We start from the raw sequence: 26,785 nt of genomic DNA, 5'->3' as shown, positions 1-26,785 counted from the left end.
TTGCTTATCAGCTCATTTTAGGTGAAAAGACCCCAGTGTTATTAGGGTTGTGTACAGGCACAGTAGAACAGGTAAAAATAAAGTACAGTATAAAAGCCCTGGCCATAAGTCCCAGAGAGCATCATTATCTCACTCTCTCTGGATGCCTGACTTCCCCCTTCCCATCATTCAGTGACATGTATTTTTAATAGCATAATTGCAGCAATATTTTGACTAGCTTACTGTTTGGTTTGGTTGAATATCTGTAGATTCTCACAATGTATAACAGGAATAAATAAAGACCCCTAGCACTGCTACCATCACCAGCCCACCTGAGAGGCTGGGCTGGGCTCACAGATTGACAACAACTTCTCTAATAAAGTGAGAAAGCTTCTCCATATTACTGCAAAATTAAAAGTATATCATGTCAAAGCATCACTGTATCCGATACAAGTGAATATTAGTTTTGTAAGTCATTACTTTTGTATTAAGTTCAGTATATGTGTAATTACACTGCGTCTACATATGAAACAGCAATATTGTTGTATTTATCTAGCTGTAGTATTATGTTAAATTATATTACTTGGTAATGTAACTAAAGCCACTCACGCTTTTGCACATGAGTAATCACATTTAATCACAATTTTTGGCTTTATTTATACATGTTTATTACGTATAAAAGTAGCCCAATATGCTTCATACTGAAATTCTATAAAACATTAGGTGATGAAAAACACATCTGTAGATGTTTACTCAAAAGCAGTTTGTGTACATTAGTATGAGGGTTGTGTCTAAGCATTATAAACTTTATACTGTTGACACTCAACAGAATACAAGCTACCTCTGCTGCATTTTCATTACATTTTAATTTTTCTCTGTTTTAGGGCAAAAACATGCTGAGGGTGGAGCCTGAAAACTTCATCGACATTCTGGAGGAGAGAAGGCGAGGCAGTGACTTAAGTTTCGCCTTCAGGACGTTTAGCCCTCAGCCGTATTACGGGGTCACTCCCCCCTCCGCTAAAGTCCTCAATAGCATGGTGATGGAATCGCAGTACCTGCGCTACATTATCTCAGAGGTGAGTTGGGTGTAAGTTCTCAGATGATCAGTCAATATCATGTGATTTATTTTACAAATACAATCTCTTTAATGCTCACTGTAAAGAGCATCCTCAGTGCTCATTACAGTGCTGAGGACTGAGGTCTAAAATGAAATGTCTATAAGGCTGTGGGAAAATGAGTGAACCAAGAAAGGTTCCGTGAGGGACCCCTTGAATAAAAGATTCTCTGAATGATCAGAGTTGCCAACATTGCTCTCTGTTACTGAGGTTGGCATAAAACCAATTTTAGACTTATCCTGAAATGCCAATAGAAGAGATATGTACGGTGGCCGAGAAAGCCCAACGCAGTGCAAATTGAAAAGCGCTGCAAAAGCACAAAACACATCCATCAAAATTACAACACAGGCGCAGCAAATAGAAAAACGCGCTGCAACTAGAAAAACGCGCTGCAAATACAACCACAACACAACGGAAGTGAGTCACAACACAACGGAATTTTCCCGGGGGACCTTAAAAGATACTGTACGTCTCGGACTTCACTATGTGTACAAAAGACAATAAGTGGCAAACAAGGCGTTTTGTGAAGCAGAACTTTTAATAATATGCACACAACCGTGGTAATCACAGGTAATAAACATAACTTACTTTTCAGAAGCTTGTTTGCCACTTATTGTCCTTTGTATACAGCTGGTACAGCATCTTTTAAGGTCCCCCGGGAAAATTCCGTTGTGTTGTGACTCACATCCGTTGTGTTGTGGTTCTATTTGCAGCGCGTTTTTCTATTTGCAGCGCGTTTTTCTTTTTGCAGCGCGTTTTTCTATTTGCTGCGCCTGTGTTGTAATTTTGATGGATGTGTTTTGTGCTTTTGCAGCGCTTTTCAATTTGCACTGCGCTGGGCTTTCTCGGCCACCGTAGAGATATGAGAGGGAACTACATCCTGATTAGTAATAAGGGAGACTGGGGATTGGTACTTAATGTGCAACACATGTTGAGTCAAGAATGGGTTTTTGCAAACTCTGAGGACTTTCTGGTAATACTATTTTGGGAAACCACCTGTTTGTTTCAGGTGAGTAGTTTCTGGATACAACGTACAAAACCAGTCAAATCATCTCATCATATGGTGTGTGTATATTTTGGACATCAGCTCATATACAATAGCGAGTCACTTAGGTTGCTGTGTTTTTAAATGCCATGCCCTTTATGGACCTGGCAGGTAAGTCAGTCATTCACTCATTTGGAAAATCAGATAAACACTGATGCAGTTGATTAACCAAGACGTGTTTGATAAGTGACCTGTGAATCTTTAGGTTACAACAGCAGATGCAAGACTGCTGTTGCTAACAGACTCTAGATTAGATTGTGAACAATTTAATCTTCTCAAATACGCTCCTAAGAGATATGTATACAAGTTTAAAAAAATAGTAAAACGTATTACTTATTACAGATTAACACGTTTAAGTTGAAATTTAAGTAATTCAAATTTGCTTCTTCACCATTCAGCTCTGCTAAGAATTTTTTTTGTTACGTTTTTTACTGTTAGTCAAACAGAGACAAGTTGAAAGACGAATTTGGGCGTAAGTTTGTTTGTTTGCACTGTTAGCTTAAGATCTTCAGTTCTAAACAACGGCACAACTAGCACACATTAGATCTAACATCAGTTTTGCAACAAAGATCATTTACATATTTTACACCTAAATGTACTCAATCTGCCAAGAAATGTTTTTTATGTTCTTAATGAATTATGTGCAGATTGCTGTGGAGTCTGGCGAGCCCTGTGAGGGTGTGAAGGAAGAGGCGATGGGGCTTCTGGAGGAGATGGGTCAGAACCTGCAGCTGGGCTTCATTCGTCTGCTGGGCTTCGCACTCAGTAAAATCTTTAAAAGAGTGTTCAGCTCCATCCATGTCAATGAGGACGGACTGTTGCGGGTCAGAGCAATAATCACTGTGACCCTGTTTCTTATCTGGATCTGCCCCTGCTTATCTAGCAGTTATTTCACAAGCAGGATTTCTCAGAACAGCTGGATAACATAAGAGCAATTAGAAGATTGCTAACATATTCTGAAATAAGTTCTGCAGTGAATTTACTGATTTCAGATGTGTGCATAATGTACACATGTGAATCAAATCAATTCAGTTGTTTAAATAATTCAGTGTCTACTGTGAATTGCCTGTCTAACTGAGAAATCCTGCTTCAAACGCAGCTCTAAACACCTTGCTGTACTAGCTTTTGCAATATGAGGCTTTATAGATAATAATTGTTGTGCCATAAATAACATAACATACACACCACTCATCAGACGCTCCAGACCAGTTCAGAAGCAGGTGAAAACCTGGCCGGCAGGCTCCATCTCTGCCCTTCAGGACTGTTTTGAGTGCACTGCATGGGACATGTTTAGGGAGGCTGCTACTGAAGGCGATTCTGTTGATTTGGAGGAGTATGCAGCATCAGTCACTGGCTACATCAGCAAGTGTATTGATGATGTCACTGTCTCCAAGACCATCACCACACGCCCAAACCAGAAGCCTTGGATGACTGCTGAGGTACGCGCGCTGCTGAGGACCCGCGACTCCGCCTTCAGAGTGGGTGACAAGGTGGCCCTGAGGAAAGCGAGAGCCGACCTGTCAAGAGCCATCAGAGAGGCAAAGCGCGCACACGCCCAGAGAATCCACAGCCACTTCAAGGACGCGCGGCGCATGTGGCGGGGCATCCAGGCAATCACCAACTACAGGACAATGCCACCATCCTGTGAACGTGATGCCTCCCTCCCTGATGCCCTGAACAACTTTTATGCACGGTTTGAGGCACAAAACAACACGATGGTGAGAAAGACCATGCCCAAGCCGGACGAGCAGGTGTTGTGCCTGACTGCAGTGGATGTGAGGAACACTCTGCGCAGAGTCAACCCACAAAAAGCTGCAGGACCAGACAACATCCCCGGCAGAGTGCTCAGAGAGTGCGCAGACCAGCTGACAGATGTTCTCACGGACATCTTCAACATCTCCCTGTGCAGCGCCACTGTCCCAACGTGCCTCAAGTCCACCACCATCGTTCCCGTGCCGAAGAAGTCCACAGTGTCCTGCCTCAATGACTACCGTCCCGTTGCACTTACACCCATCATCATGAAGTGCTTCGAGAGGCTAGTCATGAGGAACATCAAGACACGACTGCCCTCTTCACTGGACCCCCTGCAGAATGCGTATCGTCCCAATCGCTCCACGGACGATGCCATCACCACCACCCTTCATCTCTCCCTCACCCACCTGGAGAAGAAGGACACTTACGTCAGAATGCTGTTTATAGACTTCAGTTCAGCATTCAACACCATCATCCCACAGAACCTCATCAGGAAGCTAAGCTCGCTCGGCCTCAACACCCCCCTCTGCAACTGGATCCTGGACTTTCTGACGGGGAGACCCCAGTCAGTCCGGTTCGGGGGCAGCACCTCCAGCACCATCACACTGAACACTGGGGCCCCCCAGGGCAGTGTCCTGAGTCCTCTGCTGTTCACCCTGCTGACTCATGACTGTGCTGCAAAACACAGTTCTAACAGCTTTATCAAGTTCGCCGATGATACAATCGTGCTGGGTCTCATCACCAAAGGCGACGAGTCAGCATACAGAGAGGAGGTGCAGCGGCTGACAGACTGGTGTACAGTCAACAACCTTCACCTGAATGTGGACAAGACAAAGGAAATGGTTGTTGACTTCAGGAGAGCACAACACACCTACTCTCCACTCAACATCGACGGGTCCTCTGTGGAGATTGTTAAGAGCACCAAGTTCCTTGGTGTCCACTTAGCAGATAACCTCACCTGGACCCTGAACACCAGCTCTACAGCCAAGAAAGCCCAGCAGCGTCTCTACTTCCTCCGGAAGCTGAGAAAGGCCCGTCTCCCTCCACCCATCCTCACACTCTTCTATAGAGGGACCATTGAGAGCATCCTGAGCAGCTGCATCACTGCCTGGTTTGGGACCTGCACCGTCTCTGACCGCAAGACCCTCCAGCGTATTGTGAGGACAGCTGAGAGGATCATCGGCGTCTCTCTCCCCTCCATCACGGACATTTACACCACCCGCAGCATCCGCAAAGCAACCAGCATTGTGAATGACCCCACCCATCCTTCACACAGACTGTTCTCCCTCCTGCCTTCGGGAAGAAGGTACCGCAGCATCCGGTCCAGCACGACCAGATTCTGCAACAGCTTCTACCCCCAAGCCATCAGACTCCTCAACTGCAGAGACTGAACTGATGTTTTTTCTGTACATGCACACACACTCTTACCCCACTTACCCCAGAAAATGGAAAGCACTAAAAACCCTACTACCTCACTGGACTCTATTGCACACTGTGTAATAGAGGTAATTACTACCTCACTGGTCTTTTTTGCACACTTTTTGCACACTGCATAATTTGCACACTGTCTTGTTATTTATTATTCTTTGTCTGTATTGTGTTGTATTGTCTGTCTGCACTTTTGTACTGTTGCACTATTGTTCTGTCTACACTGTGTTTATGTGCACCATGGTCCCTGGAGGAACGTTGTTTCGTTTCACTGTGTACTCTGTATATAGCTGAAATGACAATAAAAACCACTTTGACTTTGACTTGACTTGACTTGACTTGACTTTTGTTTTTTTTTTCTTTTGTGATAATTGCAATCTTAAATGTACTGAATGCATTTTCATGTTGTTTTAAATGATGCCTGATTACAATTCCTACTTTGCAGCTCCAGCAGGCCATTCAGGAGCATCCTGTTATTCTGATGCCCAATCACAGGAGTTACATCGATTTCTTGGTTCTGTCCTACATCATGTTTACCTATGACCTTTCCATTCCTGTCATCGCTGCTGGAATTCGCAAGTATCTATTACAGACATTATGAATAAATGAAGACATTAAGTGGTGGTTTCCTGCACAGGGTGACGGGGATTAATAAGTCCTAGATTATGTTTTCTCTATTCCCAATCTCTGTTCTCTAGCAATCTTTCTTCCGGATGCCTTGCAGTCTAGATCAAGATGTTGAACTTGTGTCTGGGAAACCAGAGTTTTGAATGAAGAAGATTTATTGTGCACACAGTGTATTGATTATCTTGGTTAATTATAATTTAATTTGGTTAATTGAATACTTATTTTATATCATATTTGCACTGGTCTAGAGCCTGGACTAGATGGCTTTTTAATTGCTTCTTCAGATGTGTTTTCTCTGTAATGATCTGTGCATAATAGCTCAGTAACTGGCATCATTCAGGTGTAGCTGGATTAATATTTTACCCAGAAAGTGAATTAGCCCTTATTTATGTAGCTGACATAAGTACATAACCAGTCCTTTACCATCAGTAGCTCTTATTCTGTGTTTAAAAGTGTGTATTTACTCATTTATTTATTTGTGTATTTATTGTAAGTTGCACAGTATCTGTTTTGAGACATGCTTCACTGATGGCTCTTTTCTCCTCCAGCCTTGATGGGGATGTCTCTTGTTGGTGAGATCTTAAGACGGTCTGGAGCGTTTTTTATCCGACGTGCAATTGGCTCAGATAAGCTTTACTGGGCGGTTCTCTCAGAATATGTCAGGACCATAGTGCGGGTAAGTTTGTAAAAGTAGTAATAATCATTTAAATGTAATGATTAATTTACTTTTGGATAAAACTTAAAATAAATAAAAAATCATAAAAGAGTCAGAAAAGGCAGGATACAAATGCTGATTAATGAGTCATTAATGACTTTAAGACCGATCAGATTTATCCAGTAGGCAAAACCTGACAGTCTCACTGACAGCACTTGGCATCTCCTTCAGAGCCAGACTGCTCCCACTTTTGTTCTATTTATTTGTTAATTATTTACTGCTAAGTTATGTGCAATATCACTAGTCACTGCTTACCAAAACACATACATACTAGGTAATCATGTGTTCTATAATCTTCGATTTTTAGATTCATATGTTTTGTGTGTATTTTTGTGTATATAGATATTTATTTTATATACTGTTTGTATATTTGAATGGCTAAGGTATTACCAGGGATCAAACAAGCAGTTTCCTGATGACAGAGCTAACGTCTAGACAGTTGCCCCACTCAGGAACCCCCAGATTTGTTTTGGCAGGAGAACAGGTGACCAAAATTAGTATTAAATGGATCAGGTGATCGGTGTAGCTCAATGCTAAGAGAAAGTTGAAAGTAGAAGTTGTCATTAGAACACATTGGTCAAAGTTTCCTTTAACTCTTCAGGAACTGCAGATAGCATGATGAGAAAGCAATTATAGTAAATGGTGGGTGTTTTTTAGACAGGTTATGCTCCTGTGGAGTTCTATGTGGAAGGACTGCGCAGCAGGACCCTCAAGTCTTTGACACCAAAGCTTGGTAAACTAACTTTACTTATGCTAAATCTTAATAAACTGTGTAAAAAATTGCTGTTTTATTAATTTTCTCCATTTATGAAATACAGTCAAAATGTAAAGAGCAATTACATCCAACAATCTTAGCAGGCCACTCTGTTTTAAGAATGAATAAAATGAATGCCAAGGCACTGATACTATTAATTAGAACATTTTATCCATCCCAGCTCAGGAATACTGCTTCTTTTAATTTAAATGAAACGTTTTCAGGGACTGTAAGCAAGGTTTGTTAAGTAGGAAATTCACAAACATTTGAGGAGCACAGGGTCTTCAGGAAAGACTTTTAGTTTAGTTTAGTTCCAAACATAGTAAAATAGATCAGGCCACAGAATAAAGTAATACCGATTAAACTCCAAATAAACAATGATACTAAAAACACATTGAATTAAGGTTTATTTAATTGCGTTAAAAGAGAGACTGAGATTGAAGACCATATTTTACGATCTATAAGTCAGCCATCAACCCTGCAGCTTGATTTAGGGCAGGTCAGTGGGTCTTTGGTATCATGAGGATGCAGAAAAATACTTAAAACGTGCAAAAAGCATGTAGTAATTCTCTTAAGTAATCATGGATGTGTTTTGGGCTTAATGTGAAGTTAATGTGAAGCAAATTTTAACTGATCTGTGCCTTTAAACTGTAAAGGTGTGCGAGCAATGAACGTCTGACTGTTGACTGTTGTCAGGGTTGTATTCAGTCAGTGGTGCACCTGTGTTTTCCGCTGCCAAGATAGCAATACACCAGAAATTTACATGAACACAACTCACCTCAATCTTAATCTGAAAGATTAAGAGGTTTTGGGAGACTGGAGAGTGCGGACTAAATTAAAAAACATTTTGGAGAACCTGTCCCACACCATGCACCCCACTGACAGCACCTGGCATCTTATTTAGTACCAGTCTGCTTCCTACATGGTGTGTTAATAAGAAAAATCGCCACTGTCAAACTCAACTATAGTGCAATAAAGTTTACAGTTAATGACTTTGGGAACCAGTTTAGTTCCCAATTTTTTTTAACAAATCAGTGTTGTGTGAATTGACATGCTGCTGCTTTTCTGTTTGTGTAGGTATGATGCAGATGGTTTTGGAGCCATTCTTTACAGGAGAGGTGTACGACGTCAGTCTGGTTCCAGTCAGCATCAGTTATGATCGTGTTCTGGAAGAAACACTGCTTGCACACGAGCTGCTGGGCATCCCTAAACCCAAAGAATCTACAACGGTTTCACTTTTCTCAATCCTCTACTGATGCTATTAATAATAAGAGCAGTTTCACTACAGCTTTAATAAATGCTTAAATTGTTATTAGGTAGCAACTACATAACCATAAATAGCATGAACAGGCCAGGATGGAAGTTTTTCTAAAAAAAAGTTTGCTTTTAATTTTGAATGAATTGCTTAGTCAAAATCAGACTGATCAACAGTGGCTGCTGTATTAATTTATGTGCAGGGTTTGCTGAAGGCTCGGCGGGTTCTGGAGGAAGACTATGGTTGCATGCATGTGTGTTTTGGAAAGCCTGTGTCTGTGAGAGCGCTGGCCCAGGGAAGGGTCAACCGTGGACAGTTCAACCTGGTGCCCAGGTAAAATCCCAGTGCCTGGGTGGGAGAAAGTTTTGTTCTCGGGTTCCATATTATACGGCTCCACATATGGATGTCAGGACTGGGATCGGAACGGGTTGAACATGGGTCCCATCTGTGTTGTACGCTGCATATTGGGCTTAGGTTGGACCTATGTGGTGTTGAGTTGGACTGTAATGATGAGGCCCGTTTGGGAATCCCAGTTGGGTCCATGTAACAACATATATACAGACCAAGGTTACAATAGTTTAGAATTTTTTTAATTGAATTTTCTAATTTTGTTTTGTTTATTTCATTTTCTCCTCCAATTCAGATAGTTTTAAGTAGTTTTTAGAGTGAGTTTGCTAGTTTTTATTAGTTTATATATATTTTTTATTATTGCTTAGTTTTAGTTTTTAGTTTTTATTGGTTAGCTGGCGTCTGTAAACAGAAATATTGTCACAGAGCTTGAGGTGCCACTGTAAAACTGCTCGAGTGGAAACGGCGCTTATAAATGAATTACCATACATTCAATTTAGTTATTTTTATAAACTCTCAATTCAGTTTCAGTTATTTACCATTTTTGTCTTTTCTATTAGTTTTAGTTAATGAAAATGTTTTTTCACTTTCAGTTTTTGTTATTTTGTTTGTTTTTGTTAACGATAACAGCCTTGATACAGACAAACTCATGTAAAGTCCATGTCCTCTGGGAACACACCCAGTCCATGTTCTGCATATGAGCCCCACATGTGAATGAGAAAAATGTCAATTAAATTAAAATAGAATCATGTTATGGCTACTGTTAACAGTGTGTAAAAGGTAATAATTGCATAAAATATTGTTAAAAATGATTTGAGTTAAAATGTTGGTAATCGAAAGTACTGAACAATAAAACAGTGTTTTTTTGGAGCAGTCACACACAAGGTCAGCATGCTTATTGTTCATCATTTAGCATCATCTAGAATTGCACTGTATTTCTGTATTTCTCACTTTGCGTGTGTGTGTGTGTGTGTGTGTTTCAGAGACTTGCCACTGAATCTAAGTGCAGAGCTGCAGCAGTTTGTGAACGGTGTGGCCCACCTGTTGGTGCGGCTGCAGGAGAAGAGTATGGTCCTCAGCCCCTGGAGCCTCATGACTTTCATTCTTCTCCAGAACCCTGAGGGCATGGACTGGGACCAGCTTACTCATAAAACCCTCTGGCTGAAGACCCTTGCCTTGCATTTCGGAGCCCACCTCAACTGGTCTGGTAAAATAAATATCCTGAATAAGCCTGTCTACACATGGCATTAACTGCACGAAAAGACCAGCAAGATATTTAGGATTATTATCTTTAAATAAGATATTACTTTGACAAGAACATAACAACGGTGTAAATATATTTAATAACTTATAAAAAACATATATTATATTCATCTCTACAGCTGTAAAAGGGTCTGGTCAAGCCATTGCCAAAAAAGCACCAAAAAAACCTATATATATATCAGTATATTTTATTAATTTTGAGCTGTATTATTGCTATATGTATTTTATACAAATTGGAATACAGAACTAAAATATGTTCAAGTTTGCAGAACTAGTTAAAAGTTTCAAGTAACGCTAGTTTTGCTAGTTTTGTCTTAAATTTTTATAGTGCCTGTTTTTATAGCATTTTACTACTTTTGTCCAGCAACATTGAGTTGCGCTATAGCAGTACTACATGTTAGTGATCTATCCATCAGCCTCAGTTCTGTATAAGTTGTGCTACATTGAGCATTGCAGTGTTGTTTTTACTTTACTGTTGGAGCTAAAGTTCCACAATTCCCTCCCCAGGATTATAAACTCAGGCCTGCACTAGCATGTGATAAGGATTAATGCAGAGCTGAAATGTGAACTCCAACAAAGTGCCATTCATGTACTAATTTTCTTAAATAATCATGGGTGCATTTTGAGCGTAATGATAAATAAACCATTCAGCGCGTCACTTGCCATTCTCTTTGCACTCTGACATTAGAGAATTTAAATTTAAAAGGTGGAACACTTCTAAGTTCTCAGCAGAAGAAACAGACCTGAACATTCACGTTATGAAGGTGCGTGAGCAGGTCATTTACGGGAACAGCAATGTTATTTTATTCTGCATTCTGTTTATTTTTTATGAAAAGTTGAATTTTTGCATTGCTATGTGTATAGCAAAAAACGTCTGCCTGTTGACTGTTGTCAGGGTTTAAATCAGTCAGAGGTGCACCTGTGCTTTCTGTTGCCAAGATAGCATTATACCAGAAATTTACCTGGACACACCTCACTTCCAGACTATCGCGCTCGTCACTATAGTGTCTTATTTGTTATTTGTTATTTATACAACAGTTAGTTCCAACCTCACAATCTGATTGGTTGAGAAGTAATCTAGCCGTGATGATATTCGTGATAACATCATGGCCTTCTCACACTAAACCTGTATCGCTCCGCCGACGTGTTGCCGAGTAAGATAGAGTGTAAGATAGAGCCCATGATGTCAAATATCAATATTTTTTTATTTATCTCGCCCCCCAGTTTGACTTACTAAAGTTACGGCTTCGTTACTAAACGTGGCAGCTCTAATCAAATGAATAGGGTAAACCTGTGATGAAAAACAATGGTTGTAATATTGTCAGTAAAACTAACAAATAAATTCATAATTTCTGGCGTTTGCTTGTTTAGGAGTATTTTATCAGTATTTTTCAGTAACACAGATGCAGTGAAGTATCATAGAGAATTGTTTTGCAATATTTTGAGTATTGCAGAATCACAGTATCGTAATATCATCATTATTGTGTGCATCGTATTGTGATAATATAGTATCTTGAGATGTCCTGTCATTTACACCCCTAGACACTTTAACAAAAATGAATGCTAACTGCTAGTGCTGTTTTTGGCAAGCTGATAGATTTTCTTTTCTTTTCAGCTCAGAGAAGCAATTCAGAGGTAATGTCTGAAAATGTGGCTCTTCATCACTCTATTGTGCGGATTGAAAAGGGGCGTGTCCAGATGGTTGAAGAGGCGGGGCCAGGGCCTGTGACACAAGAGGAGGCAGTGTTCAAGCGAGCAGCTCCAGTGCTCATGTGCGCCTCCTACAGGAACCAAGCTCTGCACGTTTTCTCAAGGACTGCGTTAGTGGCTCTCGCAATGACGACAGCAGTTAGTCACAGGAAAGGTGTGTGTATGAGTCAAAAGTGTTGTAGCAAATCTAGATTGAATTCAAGCTTCTGAGCTTTTCTTTCCTCTGTCTGCTGAAGATGAAGATGATCATTAATGAAGCAGAATTAGCGCAGCAGCAGTCTAATTATGTAGAGCATTTTTAAAGCCCTATATAATTAGTCAGTTTAATGGGGACAAGCTTTTAGAAGTAAAGGTTTGCTAACACGTGTTGTTCTTTGTGCAGAAGACATCTTCAGCCGCTTCTGCTTCCTGCAAGAGCTCTTTGCTAACGAGTTTATCTTCATGCCCGGCCAAGCAGTAGAGGTGAGACTGACCACACAGTGTTGTATAGAAAGAAGTCAGTTTTTTCAAAAATGACTAATTTTTTTTCGGTATAAATCAATTTATTTAACACAAGCCAAACCCTTCAGATTGAAACATTTCTATTCATCACTTTGCAGTGAATTTTAAAAATCCCATTCATTTGTGGTGCAAAACTGCTTAGAAAGCTGGTGTTCTTGCATATGACATAAAATATATTGACAACATTCATATTAAAGTCTATATGGACCAATTAAAGTCAGGAGGAGGTCCTGAAACCAGACGAGGGCATCAGACGAGGAGTTCTGATCAGCAGGGTGTGCACTGCACCACAAACTCCAGCTTCTGCATAATATACATACCAGAATAAACATAGAGCTCAGGGCTTTGTTTTGTAGGGGTTACATTGCAATATATTGCAATAATGTAACAGGGCTTTAGACTAACTTTTAACCTTTTTCTTAGGTGCACTGGCACAAAAATTAGGTAAACCCCTGTCTTCCATCAGTATTTATGTGTAAACTAATAATTAAAAATCAATACTGTATTTAAAAAAATCAATACAGTGCACAAAATATTGCAATACAATACAATATCAATATTTTCTTACACCCCTAGAAAGTATTCTGCCAGCTAATGTGTTTCTTTACTTGCTCACTCCACCACTTATCTTTTTTTCTCTCCATTCCTACATTTCTCTCTCTCTCTCTCTCTCTCTCTCTCTCTCTCTCTCAGGACTTTGAGGAGGGCTGTGTTGGTCTGCAGCAGTGTGGGGTGATAACCATCACAGACCAAGGTCTGAGTGTGACTGAGGAAGAGCACGAAACCATCGTCTTCCTCACTGCCATTCTACACCCTTTTCTGGAAACATATGAGGTGATCAAATAGTGTTTATAATAGATTATAATTGATTCTCAACAATTAACAGCCAATACTGTTAAATTATCACATCCAAATCAGTTCCGTATTTTTGAATCTCATCATATTACTAAAGTTGTTGGATCATGTATTATTAGGTGGTGTGCAGAATTCTGTGTGAAGAGAAATTTGAGACTTTTACAGAGAAGAGCTTCATATCTGCAGTTCGTGACGTCCTCCTCAAACTCCTGATCTCAGGTGAGCAGGAGTTACAGAGCACTCTGCCCTCAGCTCCAGATGAACATGTAGCAGATGTGCATCCAGTTAATTAATTTTTTTGTCTTAAATAAGTTGTAAATATTGGTGAGTTTAAATTGTTATGTAGTTACACAGTAAGGTAATGAAGTATATTTACATTATGTTTACAGTTAAAATAATGTGTTTGTTGTACTAATTTCCATTACTGAAAAAAATGGAACAAAACTCATGTTTTTCCTCACATGGCAAAGATTTATCATAAAATAATAGCAATTTCATGCATGTTGCATACCTGTCAAGTTTTGAATTTAAAAATAAGGGAAATTTTCTGCCGCCCGCTTTGAGCCGTCCCACCCGCCGAGGTTCAGCATCCCTTACATTTTAAGACAGGTTTACAAGAAATCTAAAATAACCACCTGAGAACCACCATCCTCTACATCCAGCTTCTAGCAAACTAGTTAGATAAATGAATTTTCGTTTATTATACCTTACAGTAAGTCCTGCAAACCTAAATTAGTAAATACAAGTAAAAACAAATCATTGGTTACTGACTGATCAGGGCAGTTTAAACATTATATATATGGGATTGATCTGTCTGTTTTGATTGGGAGACGAGTCTTTTTAACCTGCAGAAACAGCTCCAGAAACAGTGTAATCACAGTTTACATGGGTAGCTTTGTTACCTTTTCTTTTAGAAAAAACGTTGTATATCCAGATCTGTATATCAGCTGCTCAGACTAGCTGCCTGAACTCACAGCGAGGAGGGGGGGCGGGGCTTCCCCACACTGATCTCCCTCTGCGCTCCGCAAAACCAGCAAGCTGATTCTCCTGAAAGGCGGGACTTTCTCCTTCAACTGGCACCATGATTGGCGTTAAGAGATTTAATAACCTCTCATTAATACGTTTTTTTATTTATTTTTTTATAATACGGGAAATTTACGGGAAAATACTAATACGGGAGGACGGCGGGAAAGAGGGGTAAAATACGGTAGTTTCCGGCCAAAACGGGAGACTGAACAGGGATGGCATGTTGTGATATTGTGGTTTCTCATGTATTAACACTGTTTATTTAACCTTGTGCCTGTGTTGTATTAGTTCTCATGTATGTTCATGGCTTGTGGTCTCTGTCTCCCTCTGCAGGTGAGGTTCGGTCGTGTGAGTGTTTGTCCTCAGACACACAGAAGAACGTGCTGTCAGCTCTGCTCAGGATGGGGGCTGCAGCTAAATCAAGAGTGTAAGTATTCGTATCAGTGAAAATACTGATGATAATATGTTTAATATTTACATTACAAACCTTGTATCTCTATTTGTCACATATTTCACACTTTCACAGTTGTTCTTTAAACTATCAGAATTTTATGGTGAATGAATCAACAGAACTTCAAGATGATGAAGAAATCTTTTTACATTGACTTCCATCAAAAGTTAGAGTTTTTATCTAGTATATATATAAAAACACAATTGGGGTACAAATAACAACTATACAATCAGAGGTAATTAACACAAATTAAAACCTACCGTAGTTTTATTCCCAATTCTACTTACTTATACTGTTAAAGAATGGGATTGTCACATCATTTTCACCATTGCAGAACAGGGTTCAGTTCCTGGGGCTGGGGTAAGCCCTGCACTCTTTACCAGTGGTAGTCCCTGAGCAAGACTCCTAACACTACATTCACCTGCCTGTGTTGCACTGTGTCATTTAAACAAAAGTCACTATAAAAAAATGTGAATCATCCGATTTTCATAAAATAAAAGTAATCATTATTCAGTAGACTGACTAGTAGTGTGTTAAATGACATATAAATCACATAATCTACCAAACATCCCTTCATATTCTGGCTGCATAACCGATATTTACACATCTTTTACATTTATTTTTCTATGTTTTATTTTTTTAATGTGTTTAAAAATGCCTATTCTCAGTTTAAAGAGTTTTAAAAAGAAGCTGCAGAGTTTTGGTGGAAAACTGAATTGAATTTAAATGAATTTCGTGTCAGGTGAGATGGTGTACTATGGTACCTGTTTGTAATTTAAACCCTCTTTCTGTTTCTCAGAGCGGAGCAGAACGAGTACAGGGTGAACCGAGCTGCAGTGAGGAGAATATGGAAAACACTAGGTAAGAACTTCTGCCCAACACAGATCTGCTGCAGTGCTTTAAATAAAAAACACTGGGAACTTTATATTTACATTTTTTAAAAGCACTAATCATTAGCAGTTTTATTTTTTATCAATATAACGCAGTATTGCTCTTGCCGAGCAATGCTGAAATTAATTATGCTAAATTAGTGAAATTTATTATGCTAAAAAATAGATTAAATAACTAAATATATTTACCACCCTCTCTGTGCACATAGACAGTCAGTAATACACACTAAGCTACTCTTCTTCTGAGGCTCTACATTCTAATTAAAAAAAAAACATCAAATATAGATATATTATAATATAGTCCAGGCATATTATACTAAAAAAAAAAAATCATAATTAAAAAACAGAATATTGCTGTGATCAATAAAATAATTCATTTAAGTGATCGACACCACTAATGTAAATATTCCATTTTGTAAATTTTACATTCATTCTTTTTTATTTACTTGTAGATAACTATTATTAAAAGCTAAAATATTAAGAAGAAGAACATGTGTGATTAATTGTTATTCACCACAGAATATTGTTGTGATTAATCTGATATATTTATTTTTATCAGTTGACACTGCTACTGTTGACGTGACTTGATCACAGCATGTTTAGGCTGATTTGGATCTGAATTCCAACACTTGGAAACATATACTGGGCATTGTGTATTTAAAACTAGCTGTAACAGTGTATCAGTAATGTTAAGTGCTATTATCATGATAAATTATCAGCTTATACAATGTATGGAGATTAACTCAGTACATGTTGTTAACCTTAATGTTGTCAATTACCGGTATGTTTTTCTTACTGAGAATAGCTCATTAATGTGAACAAGCCAGCACAGCAGTCTAGTTTAATAACAGTGGCTTTATTTTATTTATTTAGGATATAAAAAAATATTTCAAAAATTCCAATGCCTGAAAAATATTAATTACCAAAAGGTAATTGCTCTAGTAATTGTGTTATTATTATGCTGCTATATTATTAATATATCAATACATAAAATGACTCAATATATATGGTGCAATATATAGTATTATCCAAACAAAAAATCCTAACTGAAATGTTTTTTAGGTCACTTGGCTACAATAATACCTCCTTTCTTCTTGCTACAGGTGGTGGAGAGACTCCTCAGATGATGTCGTACTCCAGGCTGTGATCCAGTCGGAGGAGCTGGAGTAGAGAGCTGCTGTATGGAGGGAGAGATCCAGCTGTAGCCTCGCGTTTCCAGTAACCCGGTCCAGTGGACTCCATTTTTTATGAGTACTTGGTTTTACTTTATGGTGACACTATTTTTGTTTTACTTACTTTTAGGGAAATCTAAATGTTAATTTTCTACTAAATATTTGCCTAAACCTAATTTTGATCATCAACATAAACCTAAAACTGTGGTTAATTAGCAATTTTAGCTGATAGTTTAACAGTTTGAGCATTTGTTGATAGACTGTATGGAACTACCAACAAGTACAATTAACCTTAAACTAACTAGAATCAGGTGCTTTAGAGCAGGAAAATCAGTTTAACCGTCCTCATCTCAGAAACTGCCATTTACAAAACAGGAAGAATGCGTCGTCCTGCCAAATAGAAGCAGTTTTTATTATTTCTTTACTATTGTACTACAGTTTTACCATGCTAGCAAAGTACCATGATGAATATAAACATGCTACAAAAGTTAGTTATGTAATTAATAATTTGCTGCAAGCGTAGAACAAATTCATAGTGTTACATTAAGTATAGGTACAATTCATACTGCTGTATTCTGATTCTCAGGTGTAAATATGTTGATTGTAGATAGAAATTTATAGATAGTAATTTAATGGAGCAGGCATTAGGCCACTGCGGTCAAACTGTGAAATAATATGATTTATGACTCATTAATGAAACATGAGCAGAACAGTTTTGCACATAATTAATTCGCAAACTTTTTTTCTTATTTACAATTCCTGCATGTGTATAAACAAACTTTACACTTGCTTCTGACTGCAGAAAAAGTGTTATTTGACACAGCTGCACTTTAATTCACGTATTAACTAAAGAAATAAATAATATTTTGGAAAATAAAAAGACACTCAACAAGCAAAAAGTGGTCTGTAAAGAGCATTTTAAATATGGTCAGTTAGTTAATTCATTTATAATTTATTCACTGTAAAAGAGTCCAGGGTCTGTAAAAGCCCCCAGTGGAACTGGATGGTCTTGTCTGTTGCTGGATTTAGCAGACAGAGCTCTGCAGCGTGAACTTTAGACTGTCAAGATCTGTTCTTTTGTAAATATTCAGTATTTTAGAGCCGGTTTTGAAAAGGAAGTACAGTCCCATGCTATTCCTGTACAGATACAGGTGTTTAGGAAATGCTTGGCTTGATAAGGTGATTTCTGACAGATTAGAAATTTGAAATCTCAGCTCTCAAATAAAACACATCATGGCCAGGAGTTTTAGATGGCATAACCTGTCTATTGCCTCAGCTTTATGTTCATGTGTGGCTCTGGGGCGCTCAGCTCTGTTGGTCAGTGCTTTTCTGTAACCAACTAAATTTACTAATTAGAAATGCTGTCTGTATATTTTTGGACATATATCTCCCATAGAACCCATAGTGTACATATAGTAACAATAGTATTTGGAGCCTGTATACACTGTAGCACCTTACTGTAGTTAAGATAATTCTTTGATTTTGTGAGAGAGATATGTGGCTTTTGTTGCTTAATTTTTACCATTGTGAATTCAGACATTTTACTTTTCTAATTAGGGGTATTTTTATATTGACGCTCTCCAAAAAAAAGCACAGTAAAAACCCTTTTACACACCTTTCTAATATGGTAACTTTACAGGTGAAGGCAAATGCATATCATATATTTCTTTGATTTTCACCAAATTATAAACCTCTGGAATATAATCAAGATGAAGATGGATGATCACAAGTCATCAAACCAAGCTGAACTGCTTGAATTTTTGCACCAGGAGTAAAGGCATAAAGTTATACAAAAGCAGTGTGTAAGACTGGTGGAGGAGAACATGCCAAGATGCATGAAAACTGTGATTAAAAACCGGGTTATTCCACCAAGTATTAATGGTATGAATATTAATTTGTTTTCTTTGCATTATTTGAGGTCTGAAAGCTCTGCATCTTTTTTTTATTCTTTTGACCATTTCTCATTTTCTGCAAATAAATGCTCTAAATGACAATATTTTCATTTGGAGTTCAGGAGAAATGTTGTCTGTAGTTTATAGAATAAAAAAAACAATGTTCATTTTACTAATTTACATATGTAATATTTAGTATATATAGATACATTCTAATGCTGCTCAAATTCTAATTGTCCACTATAAAGTGTATAATTCAGAGAGTGCACAATAACCCCATATCTTGCGTTTACTGGTAATAAACTCTAGGTCATATAGTTTGAATTGGGAAAAGTAAACCACTAAGCTAAAATGATCACTGTATATGTATATGTCGTAACATATATTTTGTCTGTAATTTTACATGTTGTTAAATAACAGGGTACCATAAAGTGTCAGAATTAACATTAGAAAGTCTGAGTTTACTAAACACCCTTAACACAATTTGAAGTGTTTAATGATTTAGCCATGCAGTTAGCACTATATTCACAGTCCTCCAGCACCTGTTAGCTACATTAGCTTTGTAGCTCATGTATAAAACTAAGGAAACAAACCTTTCCCTGTTATTCCAGATATACTTGGCCAGACAAAATGTGAACTTCTTTAGTTTTGCACATGATTATGTGTACTATCACTGTTTTAGCTATCCAGTGTGTATTTTAAGAGACATGTTAGCCTCTCAGCTTTAGCACAAAATATATGGTATGGTGTGTGATCAACACTTGGGATATCAACTCTTTTTATACCATACTACTACTGCTTAACATTGGTTGATAACTGTCGAACAAATAGTTTATAGATCATTTGAAATAAAAGCCAAAACAAGTTGTTTTTTTGTGTTGCTTTTTTGCACAAAAACAGTACATTTAATTCAAGTGTTCCCCAGCACAAATACATAAGATACGAGTCATTCTGTTCCCCTCTGTTTCCCCCTTTCATTCCTCTCTTTCTCTTTTTCTCACGCTCCTTCCTTACGCACCTATGTATGCATGTGTTCAGAGCGTTAATAAGGGACGAGAACATCATCACTTAATAACACAGCAGAAGTACAGCCACAGAGGAGGAGAACGAGTAAAAGGTGTTGTGAAGGAGAGAAAACAAACAAGATAGAGACGAAAAGGAGAAAGAGAGAGGACTGCTTCGACCAAATGAATGACAGAAGGTAGGACATGGCTGCAGTCAATAAATATTGATATTGAGGCAACAACAATCTCATATAGGTGTATAATATATATATATATATATATATATATATATATATATATATATATATATATATATACCCATAACATTACACTCGGATCAAACAGAATAAGCCAGAGTACATGGAAGGATTTGGAAAGCGAGGAATGTTGGGTAATGTAGTTTTTGCTGCCAAAGATAAAGCGAGTTACGCATCAGTGCACAGAACCTTTAGAATGAACGCGTGTGTCCAGTATAACAGAATGACTTTCTTCTCGAGACGCTCATACTACAGTAATGTCTAGGCTAAAACACATGAATTTCTTCACTTTATTTTTTTTTCTACTTTTACATCTTCATCAAGTACAAAGTTAAAATGCATTTGTTAATATATTCATAAAAGAGTAAAATAATAGTGCTTCTTTTCATTACTACGACAACATAAAGACAGTCATTGTCAAGACCGGTCGATTCTTATTTTCCAACAATATATTTCACGTAATTCTTTTTTTTTTTTCTTCTCATTTAAGAATAAATTGTATAGCACCTTTTTGAAACGCCTTCACTCACACTCTTCTTAAAGATTTGATTTCTAAAATAACCGTATAAAGGACCTCCTCCTTTAAAGCTGTCGAATGGTTATTGGTTGGCTCTCTAATCATCACCTTTCAATCACCCACTCGTTTGAGACAAATTCATAAATACGTAAAGAAATGAGAAAAAAACTCTGTGGGAGCGGCATTGTGTATTGCCGGCGTCTCCCTCATTAACATAACCTCATTACAGCTTATTACAATTAAGCTCCACCCTTCCCCAGTCTCTCCTATTCAAAACAAGCTATGCTAACATTATCATACATCAGCCTATGATCACACGGAATTAACCTAAATCAATTTAAAAAACACAAAACTGCCGCACAAAACATGATCCAATGCTAAAAAAAACATATTTATGTACAGTTGAATTCGCGCTGACGGGAGTCCCCAGCGGACTGGTGTTGTGGGACTTGCGCAGTTTTGGCCGCACTGATATCTAAAGGCTGAAACTAGCGTGTGGGGCTGAGACTAGTTGAGCTTGCGCAGACGTCCAGGGCACGTGAAGACTCGACGCAGCGGCTAACGCGGCTATATCCACATCCTAGGCACATCTTCTTAAAGCTTAGCTTAGCTTAGCTTAGCTTTTGGACTCCTGAAACAGTCTAAATGCTAGTTAATTCACCGCAGTGTGACGCATTTCCGGACATAAACTAACAAAAACCGTCAGTCGTGGACCTTAAACCACTCACAACAGAGTACAGTCAGTCGAGGGCATTATCTGTGTCTGGAAAATAGTACAGGACACGCATGCTTCATAGTCTGACCCGAGACTAGTTTCTGGATACTAGCCTAACCAAGTTAGCCTGTTAGTTGTGGGATTTGACAACTCGAACAACAATGATGCTTTTCCAAAACCTGCCTTTGGAAAGAAAACAAAAAAAAACTTTCTTAAAAAGTTTAGTTTTTAAGAACGCGTTTGTAAGCACCAGAATGTCCTGTTCTCCTCTGATCTGGAAGAGGAAGAGTATTACAGCACGGAGAAAATACAGTAATCCAGACTTTCTAGTTTCTAGATTGTGGTCTGGAAGGTGTGTGCACACTGTATCAGCACCTTACACACCATGTGTGGCCAAGGCCAGAGTTGAAGGAATTCTGGGAGCACCAAGTGACCGGTTTATATGACATCACACAGAGAGGTCACTATCCCAGAATCCCCTGGAGCACACGTCAGAACTCTTTTCCAAACAAGGACCAAGAGCTGGATTAGCACAACCAGAACTGAAGATCGATATATAAACCAAACAATATCCATAAAGCACACTGGGTTGTGCCTGTGGGTTAGCATACAGGCTAACGCAAGCCTGGTCCTCACTCACAGTCTGAAGAAAAACTATGTAAAGCGCAGTAAAGAGAAAATCAGTAAAGAGTAGAGAAAAAGTAAGAAACAGAAAATAATACAAAACGAGGGGAAGAAAAGCACCATGGAGAGAAATTTCTTTTCTTTTCTTTTCCCTATGAGAAAAGCAAAACATAGCAGGTCTGGAGAACGATTCTCCGCTCACACACACACACACACACACACACACACACTCACACTCACACAATCACTTCAGTACTTCAGTACAGTATAAATGGTGGTGTTCTGACAGAACCTTGTAGTTTCACACTTTACAGTAGAAAGGAATTCAGCTGGTGGTTGCTAATATCACCACAGTGATTTGTGGAAGGATTTTAGGATGTTGTTCGCTGCTTCCCCCTTCAGGTGTGAACGGGATCTGCAGCAAATTGCTCTGAGTTTGAGTTTGGAAAACAGAGTGCTGTCTCTGATTCACTCTCAGAAGAAGCTCTTACACTTTTAGCAGTATTGCATCACAGCCTGTAACATAGAAATCCCCAAAGTGGAGAGAAAGAGTCTTTCTAAGCGTTTCGTCTCTTTAGAGCTTGATTACTGTTCCAGTTTTCCTTGTGCCAGAGAAGTGTACGTTTGTGTTCGTGTGTTTGTGTTTTACCCACAGCTGTCGTGCAAGTATGTCATACAGCTTTCTCTTTTTAAAATTCCTTGTTTGAGTGTTACATCGCTCTCTTTCGTGATGTACTACTGCCTGTTAAAAGGTTTGGGTGCTTTTAATACAAATGAGCCTGGTTTCTTTATCAGTTATCAAAGACATATCATGTCCGTTTAGCAGGAAACAATCTTACAGTCTACACACTGGAATCACTGTTCATTTCCATCGCTCCATCATTGGAAGACAGGAAAAATATACAGACTAACAATCCAGCCACTTTATGTTGATATACAACAGTAAAATGTGAGATTTGCTTGTAAGAACATTCAATTTAGCTATTTTGAAACACTGGCGTCTTGATGTGAGTGATAAGGAAGTGTTGTTGTGTTGTTGCCTTTTTTGCTAATTGGGTTAAAAAGTTTATCTAATATTTGTTATGTCCAGAACCAATAAAAATATATTAATTTCATTAGTTAACACTGGCATGTCATCCACTGGGGAACACCATTTTGGGCCCTATTAAAGCAATCTATAGGCGAGCCACAAACCGCACACTGTGCAGTTTGATTTAGGGTGTCAGTGTATGTTTATTATTGTAAAGGATGCAAAAAATACAGCTTGTGTGGCTCAAAAACACATGTACTAATTCTTTTAATTATCATGGTTGTGTTTTGGAGGCGTAACATGAAATAAACCAATCAGTGTGTCACTTGTCATTTCCTTCAAGAGCTGGGTGCACTCTGATTTCTCTTCTCTTCTGCGCTTCTCAGCAAACTAAGGTGTGTGAGCAGGTTATTTAAGGGAACAGCAATGTTAATTTATATTGTATTCTATTTATTCTTAATGTAAAATTTGGGTATGTGCACAGCTGCATGTCCTTGTGTGTGACGAGTGGCGGTGTACATGCATTGAGTGCGTGCAGCACACCTGCGTAGATAAGGTAGGAATGGATGCCTGACGGTTGACTGTTGTTAGGGTTTAAATCAGTCAGTGGCACAACTGTGTTTTCCATTGCCAAGATATCAATACGCCAGAAACATTAAGTGAACACACCTCACTTTTCAAATCAACTCCAGATAGAACACTTGTTAAACAATGCTCGACACAAAGTGGCGTTCCCCAGTGCTGGTGTTTAATGTCATATCAGTTAGCATCAGCTGATTAGCTTTTTCCATTTTTGGTGCTTTTTCCTTTCCTGTGCTTAGCTGAGTTTCTGTTCTTTAAATATATATATTTTTAAATAACTGAATAAACTTAGCCACAATACACAGCAAAACATAACAAGTGAATGTAATTGATAAGAACAATGCTAGCTTTAAAATAAGGCCAAAACTAGACATTTAATCTTCCTTTTTTGGGACAACAAAGTGTCTAAACTAATTTTTTGGTTCGAAGAATAGCTTACAATGCAAATTAAAGAACTTCTAATTAAACTTCTCCTCATACCAAGGCAGGTTCAGTGTGAAGACGCAAAGCTGAGAAAACAAAGTGTCCCCAAACTTTTAACAGGCAGTGTGTATCACACTGCGTACACTAGTGTGTGTTATCACTCTCTGTGTTGAGTGCCCCCATAAATTCCCAGCAGTAAGGCCTCTTAAGTGTGGCTGTACGTTGGTATTGCTGAGAGGGAGAGGAGATATTGATATATATATAGAAAAGAGATAAACAGAGAGGAAGATGAAGATAGAAAGAGGAAGAAGAGAGAGAGAGAGAGCACCGTATTTGTGTATGATCAGTTAAACAGCAGGTGTGTTGTATAGCAGAGTAGTATAGTAAGTACCGCAGTTGAGCAGTTCAAACTGTAAACAGTCTATCAGTGGATTTGTGTGTGTGTTCAAGAAAAAGAAGACTTCCCTCTCCTCTCACAGCTCAATTTGCGTATTTGCATGTGTGTATATGTTTGTGTGTGTGTGTTTGTGTGTAGTATTCTATTGTTGCACATCTTGACAATAGGGGGGAAAGGGTGCAGTGCACAAGGGGTGTCTAAAAACGCCATGACCTTCCTGCTGCTTTGTGCTCAAAGAGACTACTGTCCATTTTCACACAAACATGTACACACACACACACACTCAAGCAGCGGTCTCTCTGTACGAGAGAAGCCTTGCTGTCACAGACTAAATGTGCGGATTGTTCCGACCGAATAGTAAGTTCTAAAAAATACAGAACCTATTACAAAGCCATAACTGGCAACCACTGGGGCCCAAGCACCATTTCAGCAACAAGTTCACATAAATCACAGTCTTAATGATCTGTGCAGTTTGAGATTGGAAATTTGAATTTGAATCTTGATGCCAAACCAAACTTATCATGCTTTCTCGAGCTGTCTTATTCGCTTACCATATTTTTCGCACTATAAGGCGCACTTACAAACCTTTAATTTAGCCAAAAATCATCAGTGCGCCTTTTGATCCAGGTTGCTTATGTATGAATTTTACCAGTCAGTTTATTAGAAGCAGTAAAGCCACTCCAACAATTTGCAGTTTTATTTAGGAGTTTGAGTTTAGTTCTCCAGCACCGGGGCTGGAGTAGCATTAGCATTAGCCGCTAAACGCACTCGTTATTTCCCCATTTAGAGGGAAGTATTATTGGCCTGTAGCCTGCTGCTAATCACGGCTAGCGCTGCTGGAGCGGTTAGCCGCTAACGCTCCATCCTTTGTGCTGGAGAAATTTGGGAATCTAAGCTTACTGTAAATAAACAAAAGCGTTTTACTCACCCAAATAAACAGTTTTGAGGAGAGAAATCTGTGTAGATTAACATCCAGCACTTGTGTGACTTTATAAGAAAGTCTTTTTTAATTACAGTTTTGTTTACTTAGCTTAGTTTTACTTAACTTAGTTAGCTAATCCCCCCCCCACCCTCACCTTATAGTGTCTCTTGAAATGCACCTTATAATCAGGTGCGCTTTATAGTGCGTTTAATAATATGATAATAATAAAAATGACCAGCTTTGACCTCTCATTAAGTCAAGATAATAACCCAGTCCACATCAATTTGTTGATTCATGCGTTTCATAATTGTATACAAATGTAGTAGTATATATTGTATTAAATATACTTATTAAATTAACTTATTTTAACCACAATATAAAATTTGAGATTATCTCATAAAAAAAACTCAAAGGTCTAATCTGAAAAGGGCATTCTTGCAAACTTTAAAAAAGAGTATTTAAAACAGGTACAGAAACAAATTAAACATGCATAGTGCATAGTAAATCCGTCTGAAAATCGGATTGGCTGAGAGCAGTGGTATTTATACTTGCTAATGAGCCAACATTAGAAGCTCACTTACAGCCTACGTCAATAATGCAGAATGCAAATGTCTGATGATAGTAGACTGTCTCACTGTGCATCTGAACTGACTGGTCAGAGCTAACTAAGCCTTTTAAACATCTGATGAAATCATGTCGAGTGTCTGATGGAGGCCATATTTTCCCAATCACTTAATCATTAATCATGCTTATTATGTTGATTACAAGGTGGGTAAAAAATTGCAATATGTAAAAGTTTAGATTATTAATACAGGCAGTAGCTGAGAAACAGCTACTTGCAGGTTATAGAGCCCAAAAAGTGCTTTAGGTGCTTGGACCCCTAATAACAGATTATATGGCAGTAAAACCAGAAACACAAACCCATAAATATTTACATTACTGTGGAAAACTTTGGCCAGACAGAAAATAGATTAAATCTGTTTATCAATGTGGTTTATCAATTTTGGTTGATGGTAAAAAGTAACAAGAAGTTCTTAATCTTAAAAAAGGTTACTGGTACAAAGACTAAAAGTACTTAATGTCACTTTTTGTTGGTAATGTTCAGAATTTTTCTCCACAATTAAATGCCCACTGCCCAGATAAACAGATTTAAACATCTCTCAGGTAGCCTAAGACTTCGGCACAGCACTGTATGTCTTGTTATATTTCAATAAATAGCTGACATGTAAATGTGAAACATTGTAGTTGGATGAAACTTCATATCTTTCCCCAATGAATAGCACCAGTAGGTCGTCAGGAAACTACCGAAAAAAAAAAAAAAGGGGTGGAGCTGGTCGGTATGCAGATCAGGGAGTGGAGAGAGCCATCGTGATGTGGTCATGTGTCGGCAGAGGTTAAAGACAGGCAAAGTACTCCTTCAGCGGAGCAAAAAGGTGCCGGATGACGGGGACACTCCACGACCTTCCCAGCAGCCTTTGCCTGGCCAGACGACTCATGTTTGACACATCTGTGTAATGGACAGGAAAACCAAACACC

The 26,785-nt window shown here is 38.5% G+C and overlaps 2 protein-coding genes across 7 annotated transcripts in view; one reads left to right on the top strand and one right to left on the bottom strand.

Annotated features, from left to right (window-relative positions):
• Positions 1-19,648, top strand: part of gnpat2 (glyceronephosphate O-acyltransferase 2) — a 21,656-nt gene extending 2,008 nt beyond the window's left edge. The window contains exons 2-16 of the mRNA XM_007260450.4: positions 864-1,055; positions 2,787-2,963; positions 5,765-5,894; positions 6,495-6,622; positions 7,319-7,394; positions 8,493-8,644; positions 8,873-9,003; positions 10,002-10,225; positions 11,897-12,145; positions 12,374-12,453; positions 13,186-13,326; positions 13,467-13,566; positions 14,707-14,800; positions 15,624-15,685; positions 16,818-19,648. Of these exons, the coding sequence (XP_007260512.3) occupies positions 864-1,055; positions 2,787-2,963; positions 5,765-5,894; positions 6,495-6,622; positions 7,319-7,394; positions 8,493-8,644; positions 8,873-9,003; positions 10,002-10,225; positions 11,897-12,145; positions 12,374-12,453; positions 13,186-13,326; positions 13,467-13,566; positions 14,707-14,800; positions 15,624-15,685; positions 16,818-16,861 (1,980 nt within the window). The 3' untranslated portion in view covers positions 16,862-19,648. The remainder of the gene's footprint in view (positions 1-863; positions 1,056-2,786; positions 2,964-5,764; positions 5,895-6,494; positions 6,623-7,318; positions 7,395-8,492; positions 8,645-8,872; positions 9,004-10,001; positions 10,226-11,896; positions 12,146-12,373; positions 12,454-13,185; positions 13,327-13,466; positions 13,567-14,706; positions 14,801-15,623; positions 15,686-16,817) is intronic.
• Positions 19,644-26,785, bottom strand: part of LOC103043892 (DNA (cytosine-5)-methyltransferase 3A) — a 116,796-nt gene continuing 109,654 nt past the window's right edge. For all 6 annotated transcript variants that reach the window (XM_049466970.1, XM_049466968.1, XM_049466983.1 and 3 more), the window contains one exon: positions 19,644-26,785. In XM_049466970.1, coding sequence (XP_049322927.1) covers positions 26,644-26,785 — 142 coding nt within the window. In that variant the 3' untranslated portion in view covers positions 19,644-26,643.

Source organism: Astyanax mexicanus, chromosome 1 (assembly GCF_023375975.1).
Source record: "Astyanax mexicanus isolate ESR-SI-001 chromosome 1, AstMex3_surface, whole genome shotgun sequence".
NCBI classification, from domain to species: domain Eukaryota; kingdom Metazoa; phylum Chordata; class Actinopteri; order Characiformes; family Acestrorhamphidae; genus Astyanax; species Astyanax mexicanus.
The sequence above is the reverse complement of the archived record's forward strand: the minus strand, read 5'-3'. Positions and strand labels throughout refer to the sequence as shown.